The sequence below is a fragment of the Pristiophorus japonicus genome, chromosome 1 (genome assembly GCF_044704955.1).
Source record: "Pristiophorus japonicus isolate sPriJap1 chromosome 1, sPriJap1.hap1, whole genome shotgun sequence".
Lineage (NCBI taxonomy): Eukaryota > Metazoa > Chordata > Chondrichthyes > Pristiophoridae > Pristiophorus > Pristiophorus japonicus.
The window spans coordinates 227,762,867-227,780,752 of record NC_091977.1 but is presented as its reverse complement, the minus strand read 5'-3'; the positions used below and the strand labels follow the sequence as shown (position 1 = coordinate 227,780,752).

Here is a 17,886-nt window from a genome sequence, read left to right as displayed (position 1 = left end):
TCTGTTTCTTTATTCTAACATAGTACAGGTAGCTACTAAAATCTGTACGGTACCCTACAGGATCGATTTTTGCGTCGACGCAAACTATTTTAATGTATTTCCTTTTACTGTTAAAACCAACAGTCCTGGTTTACCTCAGCCCTATTATCGCAACAAAAAATGACCAGAAGGTTAGTAATCAGTCTGTAAAAGAGAGGCAGCATCCGGCCCATCTCAAAGCTGACCTACATTGCCTCCCAGTTCAGCAACATCTAAGAATTTTAAATTCTCATCCTCGTGTTCACATCCCTCCATGGTCTCGCACCCCTTCCTACCTCTGCAACCTCCTCCAGCCCTACAACCCTCTGAGAGGTCTGCGATCCTCCAATTTTGGCCTTCTGTGCATCCATGATTTCTTTTGTCCCACAATTGGCAGCTTCAACTTCCTCGGCCCTAAGCTCTGGAATTCCCTCCCTAAACATCTCTGCCTCTCCACCTTTCTCTCCTCCTGTAAGAAGCTCTTTAAAACCTACTGCCCTAATATCTCCTTATGTGATTTGGCGGCAAATTTTGTTTGGTTACGCTCTTGTGAAACGCCTTGGGACGTTTTACTATGTTAAAGGCACTACATAAATGCAAGTTGTTGTTGATTAACTTCTCTTCACACAGGTGGTCCGTCCATATCAAACAATGTCCAACCCCTTGAGCAAGCTGACGGTATTGAACAGCATGCACTCGCATTTCATACTGGCAGACAACGGCACGACGGGAAAATACGGAGCGGAGGTGAAGTTGCGGAGGCAACTGGAGAAGCACATTTCCCTGCAGAAGATTAACACCAGTGAGTACTTCAAAAAGGACGCGGATAAGATGTTTTAGAAACAGCTTTAGCAGAAGTTGCGAGTGTTCAGAACTAACAGTTCTCTCCACAGAACATGGCCAGTGCCGTCAACTGTTGTGCAGTCAACTATGGTTAATATCTTTTCATTAAGAAACACAAATTGGTGCATCAATCATCCTTGTGTTCAAATCCCTCCATGGCCTCACCCCCTCCCTATCTCTGTAACCTTCTCCAGCCCTCCAACTCTCCAAGATCTCTGCACTCCTCCAATTCTCATCTCTTTCCCATCTCCGATTTTCATCGCCACATCATTGGTGGCCGTGGCTTCAGCTGCCTACACCTATGCTCTGGAATTCTCTCCCTAAACCTCTCCATCTCTCTCTCTCTCTCTCTTTCTCTCTCTACACCTCTAGATGCTCCATAAAACCTACCTCTTTGACCAAGCTTTTGGTTAACCATCCTAAGCTCTCTTTATGTGGCTCAGTGTCAAATTTTGTTTGATAACGATCCTATAAAGCACCTCGGATGTTTTACTACATTAAAGGCGCTATCTAAATGCAAGTTGCTCTTGTTAGTATAATTTTTCTTTAAACTCACATTTCCTCTGTGCACTGTTACAAAATTGTTATTCCTTTCCTTTATAACTTCATTTACACATGGCGCTCAGAAAAAATCTTCTCCCGCCCCTCCCCACCCTCAGTGTACATAGGAACAGGAGGAGGTCATTCAGCCCCTCAAGCCTGTTCTGATATCCAATGAGTTTATTACTGATCTGTATCCTAACTCTATCCACCACCTTGGCTCCATATTCCTTAATACCCTTATCTGGCAAAAATCTATCGATCTCAGATTTAAAATTATTAATTGAGCGAGAGAGTTCCACACTTCTACCACCCTTTACATGAGAAAGTGTTTCTTAAATTCTCTCCTGAATGGCCGGGCTCTGATTTTAAGATGATGTCCCCATTTCCTAGATTCCCCCGTCTGTACTTTTATCCTTGAACCCGCTAAAGCTTCCCAACTTGTATGCTTGAAAAAGCTATGTAATATCCTAACTTTGCAGTTAAAGTTAGAAATGTCTAATTATTTCATTGGATAACTCAGAATCGGGAATAAAGTCACTATGAAAATTCCAAACTGAAAGAGCATAAGAACATAAGAAATAGGAGCAGGAGTAGGCCATTTGTCCCCTCGAGCCTGCTCCACCATTTAATAAGATCATGGCTGATCTGATCATGGACTCAGCTCCATTTCCCTGCCCACTCCCCATAACCCTTTATTCCCTTATCGCTCAAAAATATGTCTATCTCCGCCTTAAATATATTCAATGACCCAGCGTCCACAGCTCTCTGGGGCAGAGAATTCCACAGATTTACAACCCTCTGAGAGAAGAAATTCCTCCTCATCTCAGTTTTAAATGGGTGGCCCCTTATTCTGAGATTATGTCCCTTCGTTTTAGTTTCCCCTATGAGTGGAAATATCCTCTCTGCATCCACCTTGTCGAGCCCCCTCATTATCTTATATGTTTCCATAAGATCACCTTTCATTCTTCTGAACTCCAATGAGTATAGGCCCAAACTACTCAACCTATCTTCATAAGTCAACCTCCTCATCTCCGGAATCAACCTAGTGAACCTTCTCTGAACAGCCTCCAATGCAAGTATATCCTTCTTTAAATACGGAGACCAAAACTGTACGCAGTACTCCAGGTGTGGCCTCACCAATATCTGGTACAGTTTGTTATGTACGTAATAACTTGATCGACTGAATACTGTAAACTCACTCAGGTGCAAACCTGGCTCAACTTTATTCGGGTCCAAAGTGCCCACATTACATGGTATCTTGCTTTATATACCTGGCCTACATACACGTGCGTACAGCCCAATGACCTCCGACAATGGTGCCCCCTGGTGGCTAGTAATCTCAAGCATTCATACATGACAACATCCCCCTTCAAGATCTTAGTATCAGTCTTTTTACAGGTTAAGACGGTCCAGGGCTTTCCGCTCACAAATTGAGCGTCTCAGTTCAAATCCAGTTCTGGGCGAGAGTTCTGAGTCAGTTATGACTGGAGGCTGGGTAGCCAATCTGATGGGAGTGGCAATGACCATGTCAGAGATTGAAAGTCCAGATTCATTGATGACGGCGGAGTCCTCTGATGAATGAATATAGGTTGGTTGGTCAGTGATCGTATCTTCCTCAACTTGTTCCAGTTCATCCGTGTGCCGCAGCTTTATCTGATCAACATGTTTCCTGCATGTTTGTCCATTCTTGAGCATGACAATAAACACTCTGTTACCCTCCTTGGCCATAACAGTACCGGCGACCCACTTGGGACCTTGACCATAATTTAGCACATACACTGAATCGTTAACAGAGATGTCGCGTGACACAGCAGCACGATCATGATACCACTGCTGATTTTTACATCTGTTTTCAACACGATCGTTCAAGTCAGGATGGACGAGAGAGAGCTTGGTTTTGAGACCTCTCCATCAATAGTTCAGCAGGGGAGACCCCGGTAAGCGTGTGGGGTCTTATCCTGTAACTGAGCAATATGCATGACAGGCGAGTCTGCAATGGACACTGAGCTACACATTTCATACTCTGCTTGATTGTTTGGATAGCACGCTCTGCTTGACTATTAGAAGCAGGTTTGAATGGTGCTGACCTCACATGTTTAATACCATAGAGTTTCATGAACTCTTGAAACTCCAGACTTGTGAAGCAAGATCCGTTGTCGCTCACAACGATGTCGGGCAGACCATGAGTAGCAAACATGACACGAAGGCTCTCAATGGTAGCTGTGGATGCACTGGATGACATGATTATACACTCTATCCACTTGGAATATGCATTCACCACCACAAAAAACATCTTTCCCAGGAAAGGACCCGCAAAGTCGATGTGCATCCTCGATCATGGTTTAGATGGTCACGTCCACAGACTCAACGGAAATTCCGCTGGTACTTTGCTGCATGCAAGCGTTGCACTGATGCACACATGATTCCAGATCAGAGTCGATTCCAGATCAGAGTCAATTCCAGGCCACCATACGTGAGACCTGGCAATAGCTTTCATCATGACAATACCGGGATGAGTGCTGTGTAGATCATGTACAAATTTCTCTCTGCCTTTCTTAGGCATAACAACACAATTACCCCACAGTAAACAATCTGACGGAATGGATAGTTCGTCTTTGCAACGGTTGTAAGGTTTGGTCTCATCACACATTTCCATAGGTGTAGCAGACCACCACTACTAAGGACACAACGTTTTACAACCAATAAAATCGGGTCCTGGCTGGTCCAGGTCCTAACTTGTTGAGCAGTGACAGGGGTTCCTTCACTCTCAAAAGCATCCATAACTAACAGTAGATCTGCAGGTTGTGGCGTCTCCACCTCCGGTGTGGGCAATGGCAGACGGCTCAGTGCATCGGCACAATTCTCAGTGCCAGGTCCATGGCGAATGATATAATCATAGGCAGATAATGTCAGCGCCCACCTCTGGATGCGGGACGATGCATTGGTATTGATACCTTTGTTTTCCAAAAACAATGAAATGAGTGGCTTGTGATCTGTTTCGAGTTCAAAACGAAGAGCAAACAGGTACTGATACATCTTTTTAACCCCTTACACGCAGGCTAAAGTTTCTTTTTCTACCATGCTGTAGGCTCTTTCCGCCTTTGACAAACTTTTTGAAGCATACGCATCAGGTTGTAGTTTATCCGACTCATTAGCTTGTTGGAGCACGCAGCCAACCCCATATGATGAAGCATGACAAGCCAATACTAGATACTTACACGGATCATAATGTACCAGCAACTTGTTAGAGCAAAGCAGATTTGTAGCTTTCTCGAAAGCTCTATCTTGAGACACAGCCCAAACCCAACTGTCGCCTTTTCTTAGCAGCATGTGCAGTGGCTCTAATAAAGTGCTTGATCTCGGTAAGAAATTACCGAAGTACTTGAGTAGACCAGGGAACAAATGCAGCTTCATCACATTCTGAGGCCTGGGTGCATTTTTGATGGCCTTGGTTTTCGAGTCCGTAGGCCTGATGCCATCAGCAGCAATCTTCCTCCCCAGAAATTCGACTTCCGGTGCCATGAAGACGCACTTTGAACGTTTCAGCCTGAGTCCCACTTTGTCCAGAACCTCTTCAAGGTTTGGTAGTGTCATGACCTGTGACCACAATGTCATATTGAAACACCATGGTACTAGGGATGGACTTCAGTAGACTCTCCATGTTCCTCTGAAACATGGCTGCAGCCGAGCGAATTCCGAAAGGACACCCGTTGTAGATAAACAGTTCTTTGAGGGTTGATGCACCTAGTTTTTTTGACGTGTCGACGAGCTCCTGTGTCATATAGGCCGATGTCAGATCCAGTTTAGTGAACGACCTCCCCCGGCTAGCATTGCAAACAGGTCACCAGCCTTCGATAATGGATACTGATCCTGTTTCGAAAATCGGTTGATCATAACCTTATAGTCTCCACAAATCCTGACAGTGCCATCACTCTTCAACACAGGAACAATGGGACTGGCCCATTCGTTAAATTCAACCAGTGTTATGACCCCTTCACGTTGGAGTCTGTCCAGCTCAATTTCGACCTTCTCCCTCGTGTACGGAACAGCCCGAGCTTTGTGATGGATGGGTCTTGCACCCAAGTCCAGGTGAATCTGCACCTTGGCTCCCATGAAATTGCTGATGCCCAGTTCAAACAGTGAGGAAACTTGCTCAGCACTTGAGCACACGAAGTGTCTTCCACGGATGACAACGCTTTGATATCGTTCCAATTCCATTTGATTTTCTGCCAAAGTAGATAACCTCACATTTTCCCATATTATACTCCATCTGCCAATTTTTTGTCCACTCACTTAGCCTGTCTAAATCCCTTTGCAGATTTTTTTGTATCCTCTTCACAATTTGCTTTCCCACTCATCATTGTATCATCGGCAAACTTGGTTACATTACACTCGGTCCTTTCATCCAAGTCATTAATGTAGATTGTAAATATTTGAAGCCCCAGCACCGATCCCTGTGGCACCTCACTAGTTACTGTTTGCCAACTGGTAAATGACCCATTTATCCTGACTCTCTGTTTTTGGTTAGTCAGCCAATCCTCTATCCATGCGAATATATTACCCCTAACCCCGTGAACTTTTATCTTGTGCAGTAACCTTTCATGTGGCACATTATTGAATGCCTTCTGGAAATCCAAATACACCACATCCACTGGTTCCCCCTTATCCACCCTACTCGTTACCTCCTCAAAGAACTCCAGCAAATTTATCAAACATGATTTCCCTTTCATAAAACCATGCTGACTCTGATTGAATGAATTATGCTTTTCCAAATGTCCTGCTACTGCTTCCTTAATAATGGACTCCAGCATTTTCCCAACGACTGATGTTAGGCTAACCGGTCTATAGTTTCCTGCTTTTTGTCTGACTCCTTTTTTAAGTAGGGGGCATTACATTTGAGGTTTTCCAATCCGCTGGAACCGCCCCAGAATCCAGGGAATTTTGATTGATTACAACCAATGCATCCACTATCTAAGACCCTAGGGTGTAAGCCATCAGGTTCCAGGGGCTTGACCACCTTTAGTCCCATTATTTTACCGAGTACTGCTTCTTTAGTGATAGTGATTGTATTAAGTTCCTCCCTCCCTATAGCCCTTGATTATCCACTATTGGGATGTTTTTAGTGTCTTCTACCATGAAGACCGATACAAAATATTTGTTCAACGTCTCTGCCATTTCCCTGTTCCCCATTATTAATTCCCCAGTCTCATCCTCTAGGGGACCAACATTCACTTTAGCTGCTCTTTTCCTTTTTATGTACCTATAGAAACCCTTACTCTCTGTTTTTATCTTTCATGCTAGTTTACTATCATCATCTATCTTCCCTCTCTTTATTATTTTTTTAGTCGTTCTTTGCTGGCTTTTAAAAGTTTCTCAATCCTCTGGCCTCCCACTAGTCTTGGCCACGTTGCATGCCCTTGTTTTCAATTTGATACCATCCCTTATTTCCTTAGTTATCCCTTCTCTTACATCTTTCCTTCTCATTGGGATATATTTTTGTTGTGAGTTATGAAATACCTCCTTAAATGTCTGCCACTGCTCATCAACCGTCCCATACTTTAATATATTTTCCCAGTCCACTTTAGCCAACTCTGCCTTCATACCTTTGTAGTCTCCTTTATTTAAGCTTAGGCAAAGTCATGCAAGAATGCACAGATTTGTGCTTGTTACATATCTTTTCAATTCACTTAGAAAAATAACTATAATTGGGCATTAGGCTTAAGTTACATGTGAGCTGTGGCTCGGTGGGTAGCACTCTCATCTCCGAGTCAGAAGTTCATGGGTTTGAGTCATACTTCAGAAACTAGAGCACACAAATTCAGCTTGACACTCCCAGTGCAGTATTGAGGAAGCCTCTGCTACACTGTCTGAAGTGCTGTCATTCTGATGAGACATTAAACGGAGGCCATGTCTGCCCTCTCAGATCCCTTGGTGAAATGCAAGTTCTCCTCAGTGTCCTAGCCAATATTTATCCCTCAACCAACATCCTAATAAAAAGCAGATTCTCTGGTCATTATCACATTGCTGTTTGTGGGACCTTGCTGTGCGCAACTTTGTGTTCCACTTTTGGGATTAGCGGCACAACTGGGTATGAATGTCACTTCTTGCATTAATGAATACTAGATAAGTACACGACTTGGCATGATTGCCACACATTGAAAAAATAATTCTTCCAAAATTCATGCTGAAAGAACACCAGATTGTGCCTGTCAGTGTCACTCTTTAGAAAATAATTTTACAGTAAACATTTCATACAGTTAATGTTCTTCATTGAATATTATTTGATTAAGATCTACTATTGTAAACACTGTAGGAAGTATTTGCTAAAGAACGTGTGTTACTTTACTGGTCTGAGGTGAGTTTTTTAAAGATGATTGGCACTGCAAAGTACATTTTATTCATAAGGTACTCAGTTATCTCCCTTTAAGAGACACTTTGCCATCTGCTGGCGAGTTGGCCTGATAGGGCACTTGTGATGTAAGTGAATCACTGAAAGCTTCATTTGAACTTCTTGATAGTTTCCCGTATCTACTTTGACAGTTGATCTATATTCTGCAGGCTGGGTTCTAGGCGGGCAATCTACGACTGAGTGAAGTCATTTAACTCTGTGGCAAAGTTGTATTGAATTGATTTGAGGTCTAAGGTTGGATCGATGCTAAAGTACACTGCGGTGCCACTTTATTGCACAATGTAGGCGGTATATTGAAACAACAGGGGGACAGATTTAAAGAACAGCAAAAGAACCAGAGGTGACATAACAGAAAAAAGATTGTTGTGATCTGGAATGCACTGCCTGAAAGGGCAGTGGAAGAAGATTCAATAGTAACTTTCAAAAGGGAATTAGATAAATACTTGAAGGGAAAAAAATGCAAGGCTATGGGAAAAGAACAATGAAGTGGGACTAATGGATAGCTCTATCAAAGAGCTGGCACAGGCACAATGGGTGGAATGGCCTCCTATTGTGCTGTATCATTCTATGATTCTTTCTTTTTAATTATTGGCACAGTGTATAGTCTTCAAGTACAGAGGTGATTGAGCCATTTAATTTATCTGGAACTCTCTCCCACAAAAATTTGTTGAGGCTGGGGGTCAATTGGAAATTTCAAAACTGAGATTGATAGATTTTTATTAGGGCAAAGGGAATTAAGAGTTGCGGAACCAAGGCAGGTAGATAGAGTTAAGATATAGATCAGCCATGATCTAATTGAATGGCGGAGCAGGTTCGAAGGGTCTGAATGACCTTCTTCTGTTCCTATGTTCCGAAACATTATTCTATTCTCTAACTTTGACCCTTGTGAATTTGGATTAGTACTAGAAGCATACAGTGTGAGGTGATACATTTTGGTAGGAAGAATAAGGAGAGACCATACATACTAAATGGTACAATTTTAAAGGGGGTGCAAGAACAGAGAGACCTGGGGTGTTTGTGCACAAATCTTTGAAATTGGCAGGACAGGTTAATAAAGCATTTGGGATCCTGGGCTTTATAAATAGAGTACAAAAGCCAGGAAGTTATGCTAAAATTTTATAAAACACGAGCTCAGCCCCAATTCTGGGCACCACACGTTAGAAAGGATGTGAAGGTTTTGGAGAGGGTACAGAGGAGATTTACAAGAATGGTTCCAAGGATGAGGGATTACAGTTACATGGATAGACTGGAGAAGTTGGAGTTGTTCTCCTTGGAGCAGAGATTTGATAGAGTTGTTTAAAGTCATGAAGGATTTAGGTAGAATAAATAAAGAGAAACTGTTTCCAATGTCTGGAGGGTCGATAACGATTTAAAGTGATTAACAAAAGAACCAGAGGCGACATAAGGAAAACCTTTTTATGCAATGAGCGACTAGGATTTGCAATGCACATAGGGTGGTGGATACCGATTCAATAGTAGCCTTCAAAAGGGAATTGGATAAATACTTGGAGGAGAAAAAATTGCAGGGATATGGGGAAAGAGTGGGGGAGTGGGACTAACTGAATTGCTCTTCAAAAGAGCCGGCGCATACTCGATGGGCCAAATGGCCTCCTTCTGTGCTGTACTATTCTATGTACCTTGCTCCGTCGAGCTCATGTGGTGACTGGTGTGCAACGGCACCCCACAGTAAAATAATTCATGCACAGGCATCTTCCTGTTTAAAATGAGTTCATCAGTCACCTGAGTACTTATTTCTAGTGTGGAAGTAAGTCATCCTCGACCCAAGGGACTGCCTATGATGATGATGATGATGATGATGATTCTATGATTCTATAAGAACGTGGAATGTATTGACATAAGTGGCTTTTGAAGCCGAGTAAATCACAGCATTTATGAGGTAATTAGATGAAAACCTGGATCAGAAAAATATTAAGGGTTTTCAGGAAAGAACAGAATAATAGGATTACAGTAAATTGCACCAATGTGAAATTAGCACCAGTGCAAGCACAATTGGCCAAATTAACTCCTTCTGTGCTGAAATTTCGATGATTCTAAGAGAATTATAAATAAATATACAGAAATTCAATGGGTAGCACCTTTGCCTCTGAGTCAGAAGGTTGTGGGTTCAAATCCCATTCCAGAGACTTGAACACAAAATCTAGGCCGGCACTCCCAGTGCAGGACTGAGGGAGTGCTGCACTGTCGGAGGTGCCATATTTCTGATGAGGCATTAAACCGAGGCCCTGTCTGCTTTCTCAGGTGGACATAAAAGATCCCACCACACTATTTCGAAGAAGAGCAGGGGAGTTCTCCCCGGTGTCCTGGACAATATCTATCCCTCAACCAACATCACTAAAAAACAGCTTATCTGGTCATGATCACATTGCTGTTTGTGGGAGCTTGCTGTGTGCAAATTAGCTGCTGGGTTTCCTACGTTACAACAGTGACTACACTTCAAACAGTAATTCATTGGCTGTAAAGCACTTTGGACGTCCTGAGGTTGTGAAAGGTGCTATAGGTTCTTTATTTCTTCTAGTTTGCTGCACCACATGCATCAACCCATGTGACCCGTGGGCTTCCCTTTGTCATCCTATGCCTGAGAATATATGAAGGGGCTGGGAATGCAAAGGGACGTTCAACTGTCATCAGTGACATCCCCTTGATCACTCTACCAGGATTAAATACATTATTAGTGGGCGCTGATCCGTAGCTGAATCGTGATGCTGCGTGACTGCAACGTGTTTACTTAGCTTTCTATTCACAGAGAGGTAACACCTCAGATTTGTTGTTCCATTGGAGCCTAGATGTCGCATTTAGATAACCAATTCATCTGCTTTTCGTCTTTGACTAAGTCGTCTGGTATTTTTTCTCTCACTCTATCCCTTCAGTTTGTTTTGGGTTTTGAAAGGTTGGCATCAAGCTGAGTGTGCATCTGAGCAGAAAGAAGTGCTTAATAGACAGCAGTTTAAAAAAAAATTAATTTAAACAAACCTGTGAACTAAATGACATAGTTCTGTGCATTTAATTTCTCCTCATTGTAGTGTGGTACGGATAATAAAAATGTGCTGCCTTGCAATCCTCTCATCAATAGGAAATGGAACACATAATAGATGGTTAATATGGCCATTTAAAAAAAGCAAACCAAGCACTGGGGGATAGAATTGAAAAGCAGAGAAGTTATGTTAAACTTATATAGGGTACTGTGCACAATTCTGGTCTCCATATTTTAAAAAGGATATAGAGCCACTCGAGAAGGTGCAAAAAAGATTTACTGGTATGATACCAGAACTGAAAGGTTATCCCTATCAGGAAAGACTGAACAGGCTGGGGATCTTTTCTCCAGAAATAAGAATGCTGAGGGGTAACCTGATAAATGTTTCTTAAATTATAAAAAGGTTTAATAGGGTAGATGTAGAGAAGATGTTTCCACTTGTGGGTAAGACCACAACTAGGGGCCATAAATATAAGATGGTCACTAATAAATCCAGTAGGGAATTCAGGAGAAATGACTTTACCCGGAGAGTTGTGCTGTAAACTCGATGTAACTATGTGACAGCCAGTTTGATTCACTTTGGCTTCTTGACCTTGCCTCTGGACCTGATGTCTCTCTCCAGGGATTGGCCAAGGAGTTCCAGTGGTGGCTCTCATTGTGGAAGGTGGACCCAACGTAATCTCCATCGTATTGGAGTACCTGCGAGACACTCCCCCCGTGCCCGTGGTGGTCTGTGATGGCAGTGGGCGGGCTTCAGACATCCTCGCCTTCGCTCACAAGTATTCCGAGGACGGTGGGTAAGTGACAAAAAAAATACGCCACGCCTTTCACCTTAAACTGTCAGTTCTGTGGAATTAGATAGTTTCTTGAAGGAAAAGAGGGATGTTAAGGGGCACAGGAATGAACACGATTAGCCACGGCGGCTAATGTTGGGAAGAAACAAATGACGCAGGCTTTGATGAGTTGAACAATGTGATTTTGTGATGCTATATAATGAGTGCACAGAAATAGCTAAGGGCCACGATATTTACAGGGAGACAGGGAAGGAGTGGGGAAGCCTGTTTGCGGGGGTTGGTGTTGGGGGAACCAGAAGGTCCCGGGAACGTGGAGGCCCTACTGAATATTTTTACTCTGTTTCCTGCCCAAAGCCGGCCAGATTGACAGGCTATCTGTCAGTCGGGCGGGAAAGCTTGTGGCAGAAGGCTGTATTGCCAGGGACCTTTGGGGACGATCCCCGGAAATCAGAGACGATCGGGGCTTGATGGGTCAGGGCTGGGATTGGGGTCGGAGCCTAGCAATCGGGAGGGAAAGATCGAGGTTTGGAGGTGGGGGTTTGGGCGATCGCAGCAGTGTGGAAAGGCAACGATCGCATGCAGATTTACTTGAGAGGCCAGCAAGGTGTGCGGGAAGCACTCCTGCTCCTCCTGACCCACAAGCAGCGCCCTAAAAGGCATTTACCTGCTGGATCCAGCGGCTCCCGTCTCCCTTTCGCTGCCGAGTTTCCCGAGCCCTGGAAAAAATGGATGGCTGCATTTAAATTTAAATCAGCTTCCAACTGCACCACGGGAGCCAGATTTAAATATAATGAAGCGTCCCGCCTCTCCAAGACATGACCTTCACACACCTCACAAACCACCCCTGCCACTGTGGGTTGGGGTAATTTTCACAATGTTTAATTTTTAACCTCTCACTGACCCTACGGCATTTCCAAGTCTCCTTCCGCCACCTTTCCCGTATTTTCTTGACTTTGTCTCTGTTCATCCGAGTTATCGCCAAACTAAATGACTGCTGCCTCCACACAGCCAATGCAGAAGGTTATGGAGAGATTTAATAGAGATGTTCAGTATGAGTTGTGATAGAGTAAATAGGGAGAAACTGTTTCACTGGTGGGAGAGTCAGTAACCAGAGGACACAGATTTAAGATGTCAGTGCTGAAGAATGACATTTTCACCCAGTGTCAGCATCAAGCACTGGTGATGAGGGTCAGATGAGATGTGACAATCCCTGTTGCTCTGTCTCATATTTTAACCCCAGTCTCGCAAGATTGTGACTCCACGGTGCCAGTGCGACATTGCCATTTCTCTCACTAGTCCTCCTCCTGTCCTATAAGAAGATAATAAATAGGAGTAGGTCATATGGACGGTTAAACCTGCTCCGCCATTCAATAAGATCATGGCTGAATTTCTACGTCAACTCCACTTTCCTGCCCTATCCCCATATCCAATGTTGCTTGTAAGCTACATTTTGTTCTGCGCAGTCTGTTTCTTTTAATGCGTGGCCCCTTTAAATTTCTGCACATGCATGGTATTTACAGTGTAAAAGCTGGTGAGTGGCCTTTGCGGGACCTTGCAGATTACTGCATGGCCGCGTGCCCGCGCACCTTCACAGGAACATTGCCCGTATCCTATGATTCTATTGGTATCCAAAAATCTATCGCGCTCTGTCTCGAATATATTCAACAACTGAGTGTTCACAGTACTCTGGGTAGAGAATATCAAAGATACACAACTATGATGTCAGACTGTCAATTTACTACCAATTAGTGTCACATTATAACTTGCTTTCATCTGTGTATTCACATCAGTAGCACTGGACCCTTGCAGCTGTCAAAGACTTTCATCTCACTAGTCTGACACAGGTCTTAGAAATGAATGGTGGGAAATTTTAACCTACTATGCTAGTCAGGAAACCGACGAATATTACACCCATGGACATCAATGGAGATAGTTCTAACTCATAGGCACCAATTTTTACCGGCGGAAACCAGCGGGGAGGGGGGTGGTTGGGGGAGGGGGCAGAGCAGGTATAATTAGGGCAATCACTTACCCCCTCTATCCCTGCTGCCTACTCACTGTGCCTGTAACACCTCCTCTAGCCCTACAAACTCCCGAGATCTCTGCACTCTTGCAATTCTGGCTTCTTTCACATCCCTGATAGTTAGAAACATAGAAACATAGAAAATAGGTGCAGGAGCAGGCCATTCAGCCCTTCTAGCCTGCACCGCCATTCAATGAGTTCATGGCTGAACATGAAACTTCAGTACCCCCTTCCTGCTTTCTCGCCATAACCCTTGATCCCCCGAGTAGTAAGGACTTCATCTAACTCCCTTTTGAATATATTTAGTGAATTGGCCTCAACTACTTTCTGTGGTAGAGAATTCCACAGGTTCACCACTCTCTGGGTGAAGAAGTTTCTCCTCATCTCGGTCCTAAATGGCTTACCCCTTATCCTTAGACTGTGACCCCTGGTTCTGGACTTCCCCAACATTGGGAACATTCTTTCTGCATCTAACCTGTCTAAACCCGTCAGAATTTTAAACGTTTCTATGAGGTCCCCTCTCATTCTTCTGAACTCCAGTGAATACAAGCCCAGTTGATCCAGTCTTTCTTGATAGGTCAGTCCCGCCATCCCGGGAATCAGTCTGGTGAACCTTCGCTGCACTCCCTCAATAGCAAGAATGTCCTTCCTCAAGTTAGGAGACCAAAACTGTACACAATACTCCAGGTGTGGCCTCACCAAGGCCCTGTATAACTGTAGCAACACCTCCCTGCCCCTGTATTCAAATCCCCTCGCTATGAAGGCCAACATGCCATTTGCTTTCTTAACCGCCTGCTGTACCTGCATGCCAACCTTCAATGACTGATGTACCATGACACCCAGGTCTCGTTGCACCTTCCCTTTTCCTAATCTGTCACCATTCAGATAATAGTCTGTCTCTCTGTTTTTACCACCAAAGTGGATAACCTCACATTTATCCACATTATACTTCATCTGCCATGCATTTGCCCACTCACCTAACCTATCCAAGTCACTCTGCAGCCTAATAGCATCCTCCTCGCAGCTCACACTGCCACCCAACTTAGCATCATCCGCAAATTTGGAGATACTGCATTTAATCCCCTCGTCTAAATCATTAATGTACAATGTAAACAGCTGGGGCCCCAGCACAGAACCCTGCGGTACCCCACTAGTCACTGCCTGCCATTCTGAAAAGTACCCGTTTACTCCTACTCTTTGCTTCCTGTCTGACAACCAGTTCCCAATCCACGTCAGCACACTACCCCCAATCCCATGTGCTTTAACTTTGCACATTAATCTCTTGTGTGGGACCTTGTCGAAAGCCTTCTGAAAGTCCAAATATACCACATCAACTGGTTCTCCTTTGTCCACTTTACTGGAAACATCCTCAAAAAATTCTAGAAGATTTGTCAAGCATGATTTCCCCTTCACAAATCCATGCTGACTTGGACCTATCATGTCACCATTTTCCAGATGCACTGCTATGACATCCTTAATAATTGATTCCATCATTTTACCCACTGCTGAGGTCAGGCTGACCGGTCTATAATTCCCTGTTTTCTCTCTCCCTCCTTTTTTAAAAAGTGGGGTTACATTGGCTACCCTCCACTCCATAGGAACTGATCCAGAGTCAATGGAATGTTGGAAAATGACTGTCAATGCATCCGCTATTTCCAAGGCCACCTCCTTAAGTACTCTGGGATGCAGTCCATCAGGCCCTGGGGATTTATCGGCCTTCAATCCCATCAATTTCCCCAACACAATTTCCCGACTAATAAAGATTTCCCTCAGTTCCCCCTCCTTACTAGACCCTCTGACCCCTTTTATATCCGGAAGGTTGTTTGTATCCTCCTTAGTGAATACCGAACCAAAGTACTTGTTCAATTGGTCTGCCATTTCTTTGTTCCCCGTTATGACTTCCCCTGATTCTGACTGCAGGGGACCTACGTTTGTCTTCACCAACCTTTTTCTCTTTACATACCTATAGAAACTTTTGCAATCCGCCTTAATGTTCCCTGCAAGCTTCTTCTCGTACTCCATTTTCCCTGCCCTAATCAAACCCTTTGTCCTCCTCTGCTGAGTTCTAAATTTCTCCCAGTCCCCAGGTTCGCTGCTATTTCTGGCCAATTTGTATGCCACTTCCTTGGCTTTAATACTATCCCTGATTTCCCTAGATAGCCACGGTTGAGCCACCTTCCCCTTTTTATTTTTACGCCAGACAGGAATGTACAATTGTTGTACTTCATCCATGCGGTCTCTAAATGTCTGCCATTGCCCATCCACAGTCAACCCCCTCAGTATCATTCGCCAATCTATCCTAGCCAATTCACGCCTCATACCTTCAAAGTTACCCTTCTTTAAGTTCTGGACCATGGTCTCTGAAATTACTGTTTCATTCTCCATCCTAATGCAGAATTCCACCATATTATGGTCACTCTTCCCCAAGGGGCCTCGCACAATGAGATTGCTAATTAATCCTCTCTCATTACACAACACCCAGTCTAAGATGGCCTCCCCCCTAGTTGGTTCCTCAACATATTGGTCTAGAAAACCATCCCTTATGCACTCCAGGAAATCCTCCTCCACCGTATTGCTTCCAGTTTGGCTAGCCCAATCTATGTGCATATTAAAGTCACCCATTATAACTGCTACACCTTTATTGCATGCACCCCTAATTTCCTGTTTGATGCCCTCCCCAACATCCCTATTACTGTTTGGAGGTCTGTACACAACTCCTACTAACGTTTTTTGCCCTTTGGTGTTCTGCAGCTCTACCCATATAGATTCCACATCATCCAAGCTAATGTCTTTCCTAACTATTGCATTAATCTCCTCTTTAACCAGCAATGCTACCCCACCTCCTTTTCCTTTTATTCTATCCTTCCTGAATGTTGAATACCCCTGAATGTTGAGTTCCCAGCCCTGATCATCCTGGAGCCACGTCTCCGTAATCCCAATCACATCATATTTGTTAACATCTATTTGCACAATTAATTCATCCACCTTATTGCGGATACTCCTTGCATTAAGACACAAAGCCTTCAGGCTTGTTTTATTAACACCCTTTGTCCTTTTAGAATTTTGCTGTACAGTGGCCCTTTTTGTTCTTTGCCTTGGGTTTCTCTGCCCTCCACTTTTCCTCATCTCCTTTCTGTCTTTTGCTTTTGTCTCCTTTTTGTTTCCCTCTGTCTCCCTGCATTGGTTCCCATCCCCCTGCCATATTAGTTTAAATCCTCCCCAACAGCACTAGCAAACACTCCCCCTAGTTATTCTCCTAGTTCTTATAATTATTCTGAAAATACATCAGGTGAAATGCAATATAAATGAAGTTACCAGTATTGGAGGTAGATACTTTCCTTTCAGTGTACTGATTGAAGCACCAGGCCCACACATGATCCCAGGTACGCTTCCACGCATACTGCGAGCCGGGATCCGTGGGCCATTACACTGCCCTTGAGTACGCAGCATCAGAGAGCAAGCTCACGAAGGAGGGCCCCATCAGGTAAGTTCGTATTCTATTCGGATGCCGGTGGCATACTATGTAGCTATGCTTCCAGCCGCAAAATCTGCCCCGTTAATTATGAATATAGAGTTTCTCGGTTGCTAGGTAATAACCAACTCACACAGAACAGAAATAAATCAAAATTGACTTTACTTGGTATCCCATCCTGCTGAAAGAAATAACATTACATTTTAAAATGTTACCTCCAATAGTTTGGCTAAAAGTGAGACAAAGAGTTGTTGAGGCTGGGGGTCAATTGAAAATTTCAAAACTGAGATTGATAGATTTTTGTTAGGCATGGGGTATTAAGGGATATGGAACCAAGGATGGAGTTAAAATACAGATCAGTCATGATTTCTCAACCTAAGCTAATTTACTTTGACGCTATGAATGGTTAGGATTTGGAGTGCACTGCTCGATAGGGTGGTGGACATAGATTCAATATAATGGAGTATAAAAGCAGGGAAGTCCTCCTACAACTGTACAGGGTATTGGTGAGACCACAGCATTTGGTATCCTTATTTTAAGGAAGGATATACTTGCATTGGAGGCACTTCAGAGAAGGTTCACTAGGTTGATTTCAGAGATGAAGGGGTTGACTTATGAAGAAAGGTTGAGCAGGTTGGGCCTATACTCATTGGAGTTTAGAAGAATGAGAGGTGATCTTATTGAAACATATAAGATAATGAGGGGGCTCGACAAGGTAGATGCAGAGAGGATGTTTCCACTCGTGGGGGAATCTTGAACTAGGGGGTATAGTTTCAGAATAAGGGGTCGCCC

General features: G+C 43.8%; 1 protein-coding gene across 1 annotated transcript in view; it reads left to right on the top strand.

Moving 5' to 3' along the window:
* The window catches only part of trpm3 (transient receptor potential cation channel, subfamily M, member 3), a 223,540-nt gene that overhangs the window by 4,699 nt on the left and 200,955 nt on the right, over nt 1–17,886 (top strand). Inside the window, exons 4-5 of the mRNA XM_070887456.1 lie at nt 649–820; nt 11,428–11,602. Of these exons, the coding sequence (XP_070743557.1) occupies nt 649–820; nt 11,428–11,602 (347 nt within the window). The remainder of the gene's footprint in view (nt 1–648; nt 821–11,427; nt 11,603–17,886) is intronic.